We start from the raw sequence: 15,638 nt of genomic DNA on the forward strand, positions 1-15,638 counted from the left end.
AAAGTGTGTTTCAAGCGTTCATCGGATCATAACTCGTCGCAGTAATGGGGAGCAGATGCCTGGCGAGGTGCAGTTACTGGACAGGTGGCCCACGCACTGCACCTCGGGAAGGCTGTGAAGGTTGAGTTACCGCCGGCGTTTCAAGCCTAGCCCGGGTGGGAAATTGCCGATGGCGAGGCGGGTTGAAGCTGTGCTTTAGACTTGTAACTCGAGGCCGGATTTTCCAGGCCCTCGAACACGAGGAATAAAGGACGGTCGAAAACTCCAAGCTGCGTGGGTGTCCGGTGTGACTGAGTGAGTGTGCTGATGGGTGAACTCAGAAGGTAAACGAGTCAGCAGAACATTAGGAACTTTCGGTACATGTATGAAAATGATTCTTCTTCTTCAACTATAGTAGCTATAGTAACTACAGTCTTGATGCCGCGTAGCTTTTTGCAGGGGAAATCCTGTCTCGCATGGACAAGGACGACTTTATGCAGATATGCCGTCTGTAAGCTGCAGCAAGGCACCTGGTCGACAGGTGTACTGCCGAGGTGAGGTTGGATGTGGCTGGTAACGATGGCGCGGAGATGTGGCGGTGCGGCTGGTTTCAAAGGGTTTGTTCAGCCAGAGCTGGCGCGGCTGCCTGTCAGCTGGGGACGGAGCGGGAGAAATTTGGGTGGAGGGCAGGCCTGGTCTTTGTATAATGTGTGTCCTTATTTTTATACACGCCAGCACGCGCCGCCCAGCACCCCGGCCAACGGTTTCTTGTCGCTGCTGCGTTTCGCTTAATTTCCCTGTTGGTGTGCACTAGCCCCATTTTGTTGTGGGCTCTCTCGTGAGGTCGCCCCTCCACGATTCCAATCGCTGCAGGAGACTCGGTGCTGCGTCGATTGAACCCGGGTTGCTGCCTTTCTTTTTCTGCCCTTCCCTTCCCTTTTTTTTTTTTTTTCCTTCTGTTTCGCCCTTGGCCAGAGTCAGCAAGGTGGCCATGCCCTCTCTCCTTTCCAGACCACGTACGACCAGGTTTGCAAGTCTTGCAAGTCGAGTTCCTCACGAGCCAAGCGCCACGTGGTTTCCCGCCTTTTCATCAAAGCATCTCTCGCTCGGAGCCTTGCGAGATGTGGCCTGTCACAGCCCCGTGTCAAATGGACATGATGACGTTGATGACTAACTACTACTTTCATCACTGCCGGTTTGCTAGATGATACCACCTTGGATGCCAACCGGGATCTTTCAACGCGGTGATTGGGCTTTTTGTCTCTTCCTTTCTCTTTTCTCAAGTCCCGGAGCAATTCAATCAGTCAGTCGCTTTTTCATCCGTCCATCTTACCCCTGCCTCCGCCGCCCCCCTCCCTTTCCCCCTACCTGGTAAGAAACCACGTTGCAAGGTTTTGCATCCTGTGTGCATCGCAATGAACCCATTCCCATTCCTTCCTCTCGCACAGCCTATATCACTTCGCGCCAGTGAGATATAGGCTGCTTGCCTTCATTCCAGACACTTCACACTTCTTTCGACGTGGCCGACAGGCAGTAGGGTACGGTAATGGACATTCGCCGGTATGAAATGGCCCACCGAGTGCAGCGAAACACACCGTGCACCTCGTCCGCATGGCTTTCGACGTTGCATTTGTTGAACGAAATGACAGTCAGTGTTTCAGCGGGCCGTGATTTGATCGAGCTGAGCCGAGTCCTCGCAGCGCTGCAACATCCAAATGGTAGGGATCAGCAAAGTTTCGGATACATGGGCGATCAGTGAGAAGTCTATCTTCCCGAGTCCAATGGCTGGTCGCCAGACACTCTCGGAGAATATTGATTCCTAGTGCTCAATTCCGAAGGCAATGACCACGCCTGCCGAGTACGGAGTATGGGGAATTGGAATGCATCAGCTTCCTGGGGGAAATTTCCGTCAATTGAGCCTTGGGCGATACTGGTACTGTACGTGGTACGGAGCACGGCACGGGTCTGGTACACTGTCAATCCGTAGTGCAGGTGCAACTCCACCGAAGGGCGCCATGCATTTCAACTACCGAATAGCGCAGGGTGACCACATAACCAACCATCAGTGATCAATTGGCTTGGCCGCTGCCATCAATGGTCGCTGGCATTGATGGTCGCCGGCATGGTCTCCGGCATTGGTCTCCAGCATTGGTCTCCAGCATTGGTCTCCGGCATGGTCGCTGACATGGTCGCTGGCATCAAATGGTCGCTGCTGCAGCCTTTTGTCCCGTGATGGATTTCGGCTTTTGGGTACCAGCAGAGGCTAGCAGCCCAGGGCCCCGTGTTGTGTGTGGTGTTGCACCAGCTTGTTTGATGCTTGTGTCGTTGTCCCCTTTTGCTGGCTTTGCTTGGTACCAGCTTCACCAGCTTGCCTGAAGCGTCATTGCCTCCAAGGCACGCGAACCTATGTAATCAATGACCAACTTCGAGATCAAAGTGTGCATCCGCCTCTCCAATTCTTATCCACAATGCCGCCCCTCCCCATAGGTACCTAAATTAAAAGAAAATGGAGCCACAATTAATCCCGTGGGCATGCTCGGCCATTGACCCCTTCGTCACGAGTATCCCATAGGGCCACACAAGATAAAGGTATCCGTAAAACGAACAATCCCAAGGCGTACGCAAGGTTGCTGAGATTTCATGCGCCAAGTCAACTTGAGGTGTCACAGTGTGCAGGGTAGCTGGCGTGGCGTTGGCGTGGCGCTGGGTGGCGCTGGGTGGCGCCATGGCCACCTCAGGCAGCAACAACCCGTCAGTGCCTTGGCCTGCTCCCTCAACGCGACTTCACCCCTCAAGCTTGGTCGCGACTGTCAGAGACGCGTCGCAAGGATTGAAGCGGCGTCCTTGACTTCACAAGGCTCAAGCTTCGTCCAGTCCGTAGCTGGCACATACCAGATGTAGCGCGCAGGCGCCAGCTTCCATTCACCATGTACATTAAACAGATAATTATCCAGGGCTTCAAAAGGTGCGCCGTCAATATTGCTGTTTTTGCCAAACCCGCGCAAGCTGACTTGCCTGCAGCTATAAAGACCAAACGGTTATTGAGCCCTTCTCGCCAAAAACGAATGTCATTGTAGGTCGCAATGGCTCCGGGAAGAGCAACTTTTTCGCAGCGATGCGGTTCGTCCTCAGCGATGCCTACACGCAGATGAGCCGAGAAGAGCGACAAGGCCTGCTGCACGAGGGCTCCGGCTCTGCCGTCATGTCTGCCTACGTGGAGATCATTTTCGACAACAGCGACGATCGCTTTCCCACAGGTAACAAGGAGGTCGTCTTGCGCCGCACCATTGGATTGAAAAAGGACGAGTACTCGGTTGATCGGAAAGTGGTGACCAAAACGGACGTCATGAACCTCCTCGAAGCAGCGGGATTTTCGCGATCGAATCCTTACTACATCGTCCCGCAAGGCCGTGTGACGGCGCTTACAAGCATGAAGGAATCGGATAGGCTGAACCTATTGAAGGAAGTTGCTGGGACCCACGTGTATGAAGCACGTCGGGCGGAATCGTTGAAAATCATGCACGAGACCAACAACAAGCGAGAGAAGATTGACGAACTGCTGGAATACATCAAAGAGAGGCTAAGCGAGCTGGAGGAGGAGAAGGAAGAGTTGCGCGGCTTCCAGGAAAAAGATCGGGAGCGCCGGTGCCTGGAGTACGCTTATCACCATCGCGAGCAAGTCACGATTCAGTCTGCTCTGGAAGACATCGATAGTACTCGACAGGATGGTCTCGACACCAGCGACTCAAGCCGCACCGAGTTTTTGAAGGGCGAGAAGGCGATTGCAAAAATCGACGCAGAGATCCACAACCTCCAGCGGGAACTGGAGCTTCTCCAAATTGATCGGCGTCAACACGAAGAAGACAGACGGGACAGCGCAAAGGTGCTCGCAAAAGCGGAGCTCAAGGTGAAGAACTTGAAGGACGGGCAGTCAGCACAGGAGCAAGCGAGAACCCAACACGCCGCCGAGCTTCAGTCAATCCAGTCCGAGATTTCGCAGAAAGAGGAGCAACACGCCAAGGTCCTACCTGAATACCAGAAGAAAAAGGAGCAGGAAGCTGACATAAGACGGCAACTGGACACAGCGGAGGCCTCACGGGCCCGGCTTTTCGCCAAGCAAAGTCGCGGCTCTCGGTTTAAGAACAAGTCCGAGCGAGATGCTTGGCTGAAGCAAGAAGTCGAGGAGCTGAACTTGACCATCAGTGGGCAAAAGGCGAACAGGATAGAGGCCGAAGAGGAAGTCGCAAGGGTGCAGAAGGCTATTGATCAAACCGAGAGGGAGGTTGCGGATCTGAGGTTGCGACTGTCGAACTGGAGTGGCGACAGGGTACAGATGGAGGAACGCGTCACACAAGCCAGGATCAACCTCGATAAACTGAACGACGAGCGAAAGCTCATCCGACGGGAGGAGGAGAAGCTAAACTCCATCATTGCGAACGCAAGACAGGAAAAGGAACAAGCGGACCGGGAACTGTCACACGCCGTCGACGGCGCGACGGCGCGCGGGTTGGCTACAATCCGTCGTCTGAAGCAGGAGCAGGATATCCCTGGTGCCTACGGAACCCTTGCAGATCTCCTCGAGGTCAGCGACGCGTACAGACTGCCCGTAGAGCAGATTGCTGGCTCCAGCTTGTTCCACTATGTCGTTGATAATGCCGACACTGCGACCTACCTGGCGGATATCCTGTTCAAACAGCACGGAGGCCGGGTCACCTTCATGCCATTAGCCCAGCTGCGGCCACGACAGGTCAGCTTTCCTCGATCCAACGACGCGGTGCCTCTTATTAGCAAAATCAAATACGACGCCAGGTTCGAAAAGGCCTTCCAGCAAGTCTTCGGGAAGACGGTAGTCTGCATAAACCTAGCCGTGGCTTCCCAATACGCCAGAAGTCATGGCGTTGACGGCATTACCGCCGAAGGCGACACGACAAACAAGAGAGGTGCAATGACTGGTGGATACATTGACCCGCGAAAGTCACGCCTCGAAGCGGTGCACGCTGCGAACAAATGGCGAGAAGAATTCGACGGCCTGATTGCACAGCTGCGAGACCTGCGTCACCAGATCGAGCGCAAGGACCAGGAGATTACCGGAGCCATGTCGGAGCTGCAAAAGCTCGAGCAGCAGCTAAGGCAAGCAGACGACGGCTTTGAACCGCTCAAGCACGAGCTGAGGAACAAGTCCAGCCATGTCGAGAACGAAAGGAGCCACCTTGACGCGGCCCTCAAGCGCCGCGACGCAGTGGAGAAGAACATGAACGGATTCATGGAAGAAGTCGCTGCCCACGAGGCCGAAATCGGCACCGAATTCAAAAAGAGCCTTAGTGCGGCGGAGGAGCGAGAGCTCGAGAGTCTCAGCGCCTTGACACAGCAATTGCAAAAGCAGTGGAACGAGTTGAGTAACGACCGAAGGAAGCTGGAGAGGAAGAAGCAGTTTCTAGAGGCAGACCTGCGTCAGAATCTCCAGATGAAGCTGGATCAGGTGAACAGTCAAGCGTTCGAGACGTCGGCGTCGGGGGGCGCGGCAGGAAGCATGAAGGAGGCTCAGCGAGAGCTCAAAGCCGCGCAAAAGGGGTTGCAGACGGTTGCGGGCAACCTCGAAGAAACCGAGGGCAAAATAGAGCAGGTTTCTGCCAGAATCGAGCGACTGAGGGCTGAAAAGGCGGACAGGGAGCAGGTCCAGAACGACCTCTCGACCCGGATAGAAAAGCAACAGAAGAAGATGGAGAAGACGCTGCAGAGAAGGGCGCTGCTGACTGCGCAGGCCGCGGAATGCGCCAGGAACATCAGGGACCTGGGCGTGCTTCCCGAGGAGGCTTTCGACAAGTATGAGAACATGGAGGCCAACACTGTGAGTAGAAAGCAAACCCGTGACGGCCGGGCGAGGCAAAGCATGCACACGCAAGGAAGCTGACAGACGATGCGGCGCGGAAGATTACGAAGAGACTGAAGAAGGTGAACGAGTCTCTGAAAAAGTACAAGCACGTCAACAAGAAGGCGTTTGAGCAGTACAACAACTTCACCATGCAGCAGGACCAGCTGATGAAGCGGCGGCAAGAGCTGGACGCGTCCCAGGGATCCATCGAGGAGCTGGTCGAGCACCTGGATCGGCGAAAGGACGAAGCCATCGAGCGGACGTTTAAGCAGGTATCCAAGGAGTTTGCGACGATATTCGGCAAGCTCGTGCCTGCGGGACACGGCCGTCTCGTCATCCAAAGAAGAACAGATCGCCGGCAGGAAGCCGACGAATCGGACGAGGAAGCCCGCGGCAGCGTGGAAAACTACATTGGCGTGGGCATCAGCGTCTCCTTCAACTCCAAGGAGCTGGACGAGCAGCAGAGGATTCAGCAGCTCAGCGGCGGGCAGAAGAGTAAGTCGTCGCCTCGACACCACCTGGCCAGCGATATGACCCAAGACAGGCCAAGCCCAGCCCAGCCCAGCCCAGCATTGCTAACAGGCATCATCAACACAGGTTTGTGCGCCCTGTGTCTCATCTTCGCGCTCCAGCAAACCGAGAGCAGCCCCATGGTCATCTTTGACGAAGTCGACGCCAACCTGGATGCTCAGTACCGAACCGCCGTTGCTGCGTTGCTCGAGTCCATCTCCAACGAGGCCGGCACGCAGTTTATCTGCACCACGTTCCGACCCGAGATTGTCCACGTGGCCGACAAGTGCTACGGCGTGACGTTTCACAACAAGACGAGCTCGATCAACTGCGTCAGCACAGAGGATGCGCTGAACTTTGTCGAAGGCCAGGCCAAGCCAGCCGGGTCGTCGTGATTATCACTTGTTTTCTGCTGGGCTTCGGCCGGGGGGGGGGGGGGGGGGGGGGGGGTCTGCTTAGCTTGATATCGCCAGCGGCAAGAAACAACATGTCAGCATAGGGAAACTGGAATTGGCGGCGTTGGGGGAGGAACGACTCGAAAAGAGAATCTAAACGTATGCCTTGTGTGTGTTTTTTGTGTATGTAGTGGTTGGGAGGCATGTGCACGGCCGGTCTTGTTGGCTAGAGAAACATGCTGGGATGGGCTTGATGTCGTTCATGTTGATGACGAAATAATAGCAAGGGGGGAATTTGGAAGCGAGATGCCCGACATCCACCCCCCCTTTTTTTTTCTTCTTCTTTTTCTGCAAAGGTCTTGTTTGGTCTCCGCGAAAGACGGCAGCGTCAAGTTCGTTGCGGCAGCACAGAGTCACGATGGAAGTGGTGCATCGCACCCGCACAGCAATCGCATAGCAAGGCCTCCCCCCCCCCCCCGGGGGCCCCTTGTTTTCTTTTCTTCTTGTTCTGGAGATTCTAGAATGCTGTACAAGAAAGCGTGCGTGCACACGGGGTAGTTTTACAAAGCCACGCGCCGCTCCCATGGGCGTCGTCTATGTGACGGGCGACGTTCATATTTTTCCTTTCCCCCTTGTGAGATCCCTGCGTCCGCCACCGGCCGGTGGCGCCTGGTTGCGCATGTGCTGGGCCTGTGCTGGGCCTGTTTTTTTTTTTTTTTTTTTTTTTGGGACTCACCGATCCGACATCATGTTCCGCACGCCGCGGAAGTAGTCCGCCGGCAGCTGTTCCCGCAGCTCCTCCCGCGTCAGCCACCTGAAGTCGGTATATCCAAAGGGGTTGCTGTGCAGGTCCGCCTGGCCGGCCATGATGCGCGCCTTGAGGAAGAAGGTCTTGCGGCCGCGCGTCTGGACGAGGCCCTCGCCATCCCGGACGGGCTGCTCGACGACGTGGGCGACGGGCACGCGGCCGACGATCCACGTGTTCATGTTCACCCCGGCCGCCTGGTCCATGACCCGCCGGGCAGCCTGCATTTCAACGCCGCGGTTAGCCCTCCGGCCGCCAAGTTTCCCCGCTGCGTGTGGGAGAAAGAAGAAGGAGAAGAAGAAGAAGAGAGAAGTGCAAACCACCAACCTCGTGCAGGTTCTCGTGCTTGGCCACCAGGTCGGCCGGGAACTCCCAGCCGCCCGCCCCCCTGACGACCAGGTACAGCGTCCGGTCCAGCTGCCTGTCCAGGCGCCGCAGGTCGCCCGCGCGGTCGGCCTCGGTCTCCCGCGGCGCGGGCCGCTCGACGGGCACCACGTCCTCGGCGGGGATGACCTCGGCGTCGTCGCTGACGCGGGCCTCGGCGTCGCGGAGCAGGCTGTCCACCAGGCTGTCCTGGCCGCTGAGCGGGTCGCCCGCGCGGAGCTCGTCGTCCCACGCGCGCGCGCTCTTGCCGCTGTACACGCCGATGTCCTTGGCCACGGTGCCCCGGCGCTCGCCCACCTTGAGGTTCCAGTCCAGCCGGCGCGCCGTGTCGGGCTTGAAGTAGATGCTCGTCACGAAGGGCGTGTTGAGCCGCTCCTCCAGCCGCTTCTGGTAGAAGAAGAAGGCGTTCTCGAACGGGTGCAGCTTGCGCGTCAGCAGGGGCGGCCGCGTGAGAACCAGCCCGGACCGGACGTCGTAGCACGGCGGCGGCGCGGCGGCGGCAACTGCGGCTGCGGCTGCGGCTTCAGACGAGGGGCTCGCCGGGCCGGCTGCGGCGGTGGCCGAGTACAGCCGCGAGGGAGCCCGGGCAGACGTCGTGGCGCATCTCGAGCAGACGGTGGATGAACCTGCGGGTTGCCGCGTGAATCGTCAGTACAAGTACATACAAGGACGGGAGAGGAAAAATAAGAATGAAAAAAAAAAAAAATAAAAGCACGGAAAAAAAACGACCGACGTCGGGCAGACAAACGAGCGGCGACGCTGCCGGGGAGGCTGAAATCCTAACCTGCTATCAAGGATCCCAGGGCGCGGCGGCCTCTGCTTGAAGCAGCCATGGCCAAAGGTTCGTTGCGTTGCTTTGCGCGGTCCGGATCGAGGCTGGCCAGCTTCAGCTTTTTTTGACCCCCTTAACCGGGCGTTCTTCGAAGCCCCCGAGAGAGAATAACTCTTGCTCGCTCGAGCCTCGCACGCACCAGACGCTTACGTAATGCCCCCGGGCTGTCCCCACAGCCTCTGTGCAGAAAAACTCCTCTCGTGCTTTGCCCTCCCTTTCTCGTCCTTTTTTCCCTTCTCATCCAAGGCACTTCTTTCCTTATCGTCAGGACCTGTTTCGCCTCCAAAACGTCCTGATCATTCACAGGTGCCGAGAGCAAATCTCATCGCAGTCTTTTTTCGCTAGCGGTACCTGCCTTCAATTCCACCGGGTTCTGTTAGATAGATACTGCTGACAGCCCAAGCCCAGCCACGCACGGCTGGGCAGCGTCGTGTGTCCCCGACTTCACGTTTCTTGCGCTGTCGTTTCAAAACCCATCCGGCTGTTCTGGTGAACAAGATATACAAAGCCCACGCCTGCCGCGTCCGCGCAGCAGAAGATGGCGCCTCCCTTGATTTCCCCCGGGGACGTGATGCATCCAACGCAGACTTGCATGAATGCGCGCGTTTGAGTCAGCTGGGAGATGCCTTTCTGCTCGACTGGTTGGCCCTCGACCCTCTTGACTTGGGCGTCGCGGCTTGCGGCTCACGACCGGCCCCATTCACCTTCTCGAGACTTCACGGCGAAGCTTGCTTGGGTATCAAGAACCCAGTCTCGTCACATGTTGACCGTAAATCGCCAATGTTGTATGTCATATCATATCCTGGCTACCAGGGCCGGAACCCGACGATGCATTGCTCAACCCAACGTATAAATACAAAAGAAGTCATTCCTCGTCGCTAAGAACCATGAGTGTGCCTCTCCAATACTTTGACCAGATCAGATACGTTTCCCATCTACCAGACCTATTACGCCGCTAGCCCGAGTCTCCAAATCTGAGCAGAAAAAAAAACACATTAACAAAAAGACGGGTGAAGATTCAATCCCTGGCGAGAGGGGAGGAGTGGTACAAAAAAAATGACATGAAAACCTGGGTATCTGATCATACGGACTGCGTCACTCAGCCTCAAAACGCCGTGGCCCAACTCAAAAAAAAAAAAAAAAGTCCAGTCCCACGTCTCATGCAACGGTTGATCAAGCTGAAAGCTCGGCAACTGCTTGTGCCACTTCTTGGGTGGCTCTAATCTCCCACGTTCGTCGGGACTCTTCGTTGAGCGACGACACATTTTTTACTTCGTCGTAAAGTTTTCTCGAGATGTCGCGATTGATGGTGGCGTACTGTTCTGTCGTCAGTCTCTGGGCCCGCCAGTGAGGTCGCAGGGCGGTTTTGACAATGTCGTTGATGCTCTTCTTTTCTTCCTGGGTCATTGTCCACCTTGTCGGCGAGGTTTCTTCTGAACGGGTGGCGGTCGAGACCTGATGAGCTCGTCTTGGCCGCGGCTGGCGCAGCTCGAGTGGGCGCGAGTCAACTTTGGCTGGGCGCGGCTCGGGTTCTGCATGGTCGCTACTGGACCGAGTCGGGGAGTAGTTGGCAGGAGCGTATCGAGGTTCTATATGAGTACTGAGTGATAGCGTCGGGGATGTCGGCCGGCCCCCGAGGCTAGGGAGGGGCGGTGGAGTCAGGGAAAGCGCCCGAGGGCTGCTGTGATTTGAGGGCGAGGGTGAGATGGCTGGCGATGAAGCTTCTGGAGGCGCTCGCCAGTTTGGCGTGAGGATGGGTGTCTCGTCCTCGGAAAGAGGATTCGGCTCCAGCTCCTTGAGCAACGACGATACCAAAGGCGTGGTGCTCTCCCTGCGGAGGAGGCCGTTTCCTTGCGAGGTCCCGTTTGCTGCTGCTGGTCTGGCGTTGGACGGGCCGGACGTGGCGGGCGACGCGGCAGACGCAGAGGCCTCGGCCTGTGTGGGCAGCCGCCTGGTCCGTGGGCGTTTCAGTTTTCTCTCGGGCTCTTCTTGAACCGGTTCCGCCGGAGACGCGCTGACGGACCGACTCTTGCGCTTTCGATTTGGATTTCCATTTCCGTTGGTGCTTGATTCTGCGTCTCGGACACGGTCAAAAGCACCCCAAGCGCGGCGCTCGTCGCGAGTCTCTTGTACAGGCGGCGGCGGGGCCGGTTGCAGACGCTCGCTGATTCGAGGGGGGATGGTGCTGGCAAAAGTCTCGCGAGCGCCGAGACGATTGGCAATATCCATGCGCTGCTGCCATCGCTGCAGCTCTCGACGGTCAAGCTGCTGGAAACGGCGAAACTGCTCCAGGTCGTCATCTTCGTCATCGTGGTTGTCGAGGTCGAGGTCGCTCATTTCGTAGAAGCGGCCAGAGAACTGGCCCCAGGCGCCCTGCCACTCTGCGTTACGGGCCTGCCTACGGGCTCTCCGCAGGCGCTGCCGCGTCCGCACGTGGAAGCCTCGCACCTCTCGAGGGTTGGGACGCTGCACATGCTGCGGCCGCGGCGAGACGGGTTGGGGTTCGGCGTCGGCGCGGTCGGAGGGGTGCTCAGCGAGGCGGAACAGGTGAGCACATTCCATGCAGTACCAGTCGCCGTCAGGGATACGATCGAGACCGATGCAATGAGTATGATAGGCAGCATCGCAGCTATCGCACAAGAGCAGGATATCTTCCCGCTCGGCCGAGTTGCATATGGGACAAGGGTTGGCTTCCTCTTCCTCCTCCGCGGCGTTGTCGCCAAACCAAGCCTGGACGTCGAACTCGGCGACTTGCTTCTTGTCCTGGACACCATATGTGGATAATGCAGTTCCTGCAGAGAAGAGACGACATGGTTAGCATGGGACGAAGCGCTTTTCTTTGGAAACGGGGCCAATGGGGTTGGGAAAAGGAGTAGTGGTGGTGGTGGTGATGGTGGTGACGGGGCACTGTGTGTTGCGGATGATGATGCAGCCGGACCTACCATCTACGCCGTTGTAGACGCGAACACTGTGGAATGGCGTTCTGCAAATGGGACAGGTGTTGGTTTTCTGAGCCCACGACCTGATGCAGGCATCGTGGATGACATGCTCGCAGCCGTCCAAGGCGGCAACTATATCGAGATGGCTGGCATCCTCGTCCACGGCCTCAGCTACGGCCGTGGTGGTGGTGGTGGTGGTGTCCTTTGCCTGTGTCGGCTGTGTGGTGGCGGCGCCAGCAAGACCAAGACCGTTCACGGGCGGTTGCAGAGTCGAGGACGAGGGGTGCGGCAACGGATCCAAGCATATAATGCACTGTTCGGGCTCGTTCATGACGCCAAATCTGACAATTCAGCGATGAGCTTGATGGGAAACATGTAAAAGAAAAGAAAAGAAACGTAGCAAAGAAAGGCTGAAGCGGGCCGAGACGGAAGCGAAGCTGAATGATGCCGACGTCGACACGGGACAGAAGAAAGCTGAAAGGCAGTGAAGTGTTATAGTGGAGCAGGGGCTTTCCTTTTTGGGGGGGGGGGGGGGGGGGGGAGGCGAAGTTTGGGTCGGGTCAACAACCAGACGGCAGCACTGTGCATGTGGGTGCTGCAGAGTGCAGACGACGGAGGTTTGGTGCTGCAGCGGGTGAAGACGAGAGGTAAAAGGAGCAGCACTCGTCGTCAATCTGGTCTGCTGGCTGGTCTGGTTTCAGGAGGGCAAGGGGACCTGGACAGGCTGGTGCGAGATATGGGCCTTTGGGGTTGGGGGAGGGGGGGGGGGGGGGGGCACACCTCGGGAGGGACAAAGAAAAAGACCAAACACCAGACGGCTGGGGCCCAGTGGGCAGCGAGCGGGTTGGAGAGGAGGAGAGGAGGGAGAGAGTTTGGGACTGGAGGAAGAGGAAGAGTCTGGTGCAAGCGCGAAAACAACATTGAAGCTATGTACCAGACAGCAGCACGATCAGGCAGGCTGACGGGGGGGAGAGGGGGGGGGGCAAGTAGCGGCTGGTTCCCACCGCCCAGGCGGGCACGGCGGCTGCCCGGCTGACTGCCCTGGCTGACTGCCCTGGCTGGAACTATCAAGGTACTGTAGTCCGTACCAGACGTATAGACATGTACATGCACCGTGGCTCGTCCACTGCAGGCTGGCCCAAAACACATTAGGTACATTTGTACATGCGTCGCCTGGCCGATGAAACAAGTACCGTGCTGTACCAGACAGCAAGAACCGTCGTCGCAAATCACTGTCAATCGGTGCGGTGCTGGTGCGGTGCGGTGCTCGCATCATGTGCGTTGTCGAGGTGCTCGCTCTGGTGCCTGGGGACATGGACATGGACATGGTCTACATGAGGTAACCGTGCAGCCGTCTGGACGCAAAGCAAGGACGGAGCAGCATTTGCGTTTCCCAAGGTCTGGTTTTCCGTTTCCGTTGAGCATGGAGGTTTACGGAGCACTCCCGTCACATGGCCGGACATCCATCACACGTCCATCAATTGTCATTGTCATCAGCGTTCCACGGCCGGCGTCTGCGGCGGGCGAGACCGACCGAGCCAAACGACGAACGGCAAGCACCAGACAAGACCAACAAAAACGCTCTGCTCTAGCTCTGGCTCTGGCTCTGGCTCTGGCTCTGGCTCTGGCTCTGGCTCTGGCTCTGGCTCTGGCTCTGGCTCTGGCTCTGGCTCTGGCTCTGGCTCTGGCTCTGGCTCTGGCTCTGGCTCTGGCTCTGGCTCTGGCTCTGGCTCTGGCTCTGGCTCTGGCTCTGGCTCTGGCTCGGGCTCGGCTCTGGCCACTCTGTCCAGTTTCCCCGGAGCCGTCAAATGCCAGCTCTTCGTATTTCCCCTCCCCACCCCCACGACTTAGCCCCTCGTGGCTCCTGCAACCCCCAGCCCGAAGAAAAGCATTCCCATCCACCAGACGATCGTGCCGAGCTCCCTGCTGTCTGTTTCTCTTTGGTGCATGTGCGGTGCCGCCTGCACCGCTCACGCGCAAAGTCCTGCGCCTTGCCCTGCGTCTTGCCGCCGCGGCGCCCAGCTCGTCTTTGCTTTGCTCTACGGTGCAAGATATGCGGCCTTCCCACCCTCTCTGCATGCCGCGGGGACGGACGCCCCCCCCCTCGTAGCCCCTGCGCGAAGCACGGTGCGGTCGTGTCCATCCGCCCTTCTGCAGAGCAAAGAGCAGGCAACGGGACTGCCGGGCCGTCTTGCCACCGGGGCGAGGGGGGAGAGAGGGGGTTTCGGCGTGCCATTTACGTACGCTGCGTCGGTTGCTGTGGCTCATTTGCTCTCCGCGGACCCGGCGACTTTTTTGTCATCGAGCAACCCCGAGCTTGCCTGAGTAAGAGAGGCGAGGTTGCCCTGGGGAAATGACGGTACAGGCAACTCACAAAGCATCGAGCGGTGGCTTGCAATGTCAGGTGCCCGCCCAGGGCGCAATCGCCAGGCCCTGGGGTGCGGCGTCTCGTGCCGTCCGTCCATCACGGGCCTACGCCAAAGAAATCACGAGTCGAGTGTTTTGGCGTCCTGGACATCGCAAAGGACCGCTGCGGGACTGGCAAACCATCGTCCCGGGTAGCGACTGAGAAGCTGCAATTGACCACCTTGCATATATCCTCTGGCGAGAAACAAGACAGCCAGCCTAGCCTACATGATCGGGCAAGAGGCCTCCACCGCTGGGCTATCGAGACTGCATCTCTCTTCTTTACCGCGGGCGGCACCTGTCGCGAAATCTGGTTCGTTTTGAGGAACATCTCCGGTCACCAAACGGTATTGCTGGCATCTTGTAGGCAGCAGTCGTCCCTGGCGTATGCAGCAGAGCCCGCCTGCTAATCCTCGTTTGCTTTGACATTGAAAGCAGGGGCGGGTGTACTCAGAAAGTTTTTTTTCGCCACAGCGTCCTACATTGTACTTTTGGGGAAACTCTGGGGCTCTCACGTCTGCTCGTCGATTGCGGAGGTTGAGGCCATGCAACTTGTTTTTGATTTATTCCCACTGCTAATCGACCGGCCTCTATGACCCGATTTGGACAGTCGACATCTTTTTCTTCGTCAACTCGTGGTATAGGCTTGCAAATCATGTTTCCCGTACACCAGACCGAAAAGCAAATCCTTCAAACACTTCCCCTCGCACCCCGTCTCCTTTATACCTCGGCAATCTCCCTCAATCGTCGCAAGGTTGATCGCATGGCGGCGGCAGCAGGGGTACTATTGCAGCAGTCAGCATAATCCGGTCGCACAGGGGTTGAAGTCTTTGTGCATTTGATTTGAAGAGCGTTTGGCAGGATGAAACATGTTCCCCCCCTTCCGGCAGAAACGAAAAGAATCGGGTAGAGACGTTCAGGGGTTGCTCCACGTACGAAACAATGTAGGCACCGCCGGCGATGGTGCGTTTGCATGACTTGCAGTTCCAAATACCAGTGGAGTGGCGGCGGACGGTGACTTTACCACAGAAGGTGCAGGTATACTTGGCGTGCTGGGTGATTTCCATCTTCTTCACCTGCTTACGCAGGGAAGCACCGTAACTGTAGGCGGCGACTGTTAGCTGGAACTTCGTGTGCCTGAATCTGACCAAGAAAACAATCAATCTTCCTCTGGGCTCTTGCTCGCTGCGGTTTCGCTTCGTTTTTATGTATATTATATTTTTTTTCTTCTGCACAGGACAGGCTGAAGACTTGCAAAAGCTGGCTCGGAAAGTTGCAAGTCCCGGTAAAAGTTTCGCCGCAAACAAGCCAGAGCCATGCAAAGACGTCGCGGGGCCCAAGACCGAGGATCGTAAATTCGTGGACGCATCGAAGACTTACCGGGTGCCATATTTACCGCTGTCATGTTGTGTTAGCATCTGGCAGCAAGACAAAAGAATATCGAATGGATTGTGAGTACATACGTGACGCCGACCTTCTTCGTACGCTTGGTCATCTTGAGCGATTTGTGATGGGT

At 57.3% G+C, this 15,638-nt stretch overlaps 6 protein-coding genes across 6 annotated transcripts; 3 read left to right on the forward strand and 3 right to left on the reverse strand.

Moving 5' to 3' along the window:
* Window positions 1–2,906: 2,906 nt before the first annotated feature.
* On the forward strand, window positions 2,907–6,756 carry UV8b_03549 (uncharacterized protein; the record flags this gene model as incomplete). Its single annotated transcript, XM_043141047.1, has 4 exons — window positions 2,907–2,944; window positions 3,001–5,827; window positions 5,911–6,346; window positions 6,449–6,756. 4 exons carry the CDS (start codon window positions 2,907–2,909, stop codon window positions 6,754–6,756), a joined length of 3,609 nt encoding a protein of 1,202 aa, XP_042996981.1.
* A 732-nt stretch (window positions 6,757–7,488) lies between these two features.
* On the reverse strand, window positions 7,489–8,778 carry UV8b_03550 (uncharacterized protein; the record flags this gene model as incomplete). Its single annotated transcript, XM_043141048.1, has 3 exons — window positions 7,489–7,782; window positions 7,889–8,571; window positions 8,730–8,778. 3 exons carry the CDS (start codon window positions 8,776–8,778, stop codon window positions 7,489–7,491), a joined length of 1,026 nt encoding a protein of 341 aa, XP_042996982.1.
* Window positions 8,779–8,930: 152 nt separating this feature from the next.
* Window positions 8,931–9,755, forward strand: UV8b_03551 (uncharacterized protein; the record flags this gene model as incomplete). The annotated part of the gene is made up of 4 exons (XM_043141049.1): window positions 8,931–8,958; window positions 9,084–9,124; window positions 9,186–9,562; window positions 9,695–9,755. 4 exons carry the CDS (start codon window positions 8,931–8,933, stop codon window positions 9,753–9,755), a joined length of 507 nt encoding a protein of 168 aa, XP_042996983.1.
* A 195-nt stretch (window positions 9,756–9,950) lies between these two features.
* UV8b_03552 (uncharacterized protein) lies at window positions 9,951–12,047 on the reverse strand (the record flags this gene model as incomplete). The annotated part of the gene is made up of 2 exons (XM_043141050.1): window positions 9,951–11,569; window positions 11,720–12,047. The coding sequence occupies 2 exons, from the start codon at window positions 12,045–12,047 to the stop codon at window positions 9,951–9,953; spliced, it is 1,947 nt and encodes a 648-aa protein (XP_042996984.1).
* A 943-nt stretch (window positions 12,048–12,990) lies between these two features.
* UV8b_03553 (uncharacterized protein) lies at window positions 12,991–13,567 on the forward strand (the record flags this gene model as incomplete). The annotated part of the gene is made up of 2 exons (XM_043141051.1): window positions 12,991–13,055; window positions 13,309–13,567. 2 exons carry the CDS (start codon window positions 12,991–12,993, stop codon window positions 13,565–13,567), a joined length of 324 nt encoding a protein of 107 aa, XP_042996985.1.
* A 1,275-nt stretch (window positions 13,568–14,842) lies between these two features.
* On the reverse strand, window positions 14,843–15,617 carry UV8b_03554 (uncharacterized protein; the record flags this gene model as incomplete). Its single annotated transcript, XM_043141052.1, has 4 exons — window positions 14,843–14,906; window positions 15,059–15,223; window positions 15,503–15,520; window positions 15,586–15,617. The coding sequence occupies 4 exons, from the start codon at window positions 15,615–15,617 to the stop codon at window positions 14,843–14,845; spliced, it is 279 nt and encodes a 92-aa protein (XP_042996986.1).
* Window positions 15,618–15,638: the final 21 nt, after the last annotated feature.

This window comes from Ustilaginoidea virens, chromosome 3 (genome assembly GCF_000687475.1).
Source record: "Ustilaginoidea virens chromosome 3, complete sequence".
In the NCBI taxonomy this organism is placed as follows: Eukaryota; Fungi; Ascomycota; class Sordariomycetes; order Hypocreales; family Clavicipitaceae; genus Ustilaginoidea; species Ustilaginoidea virens.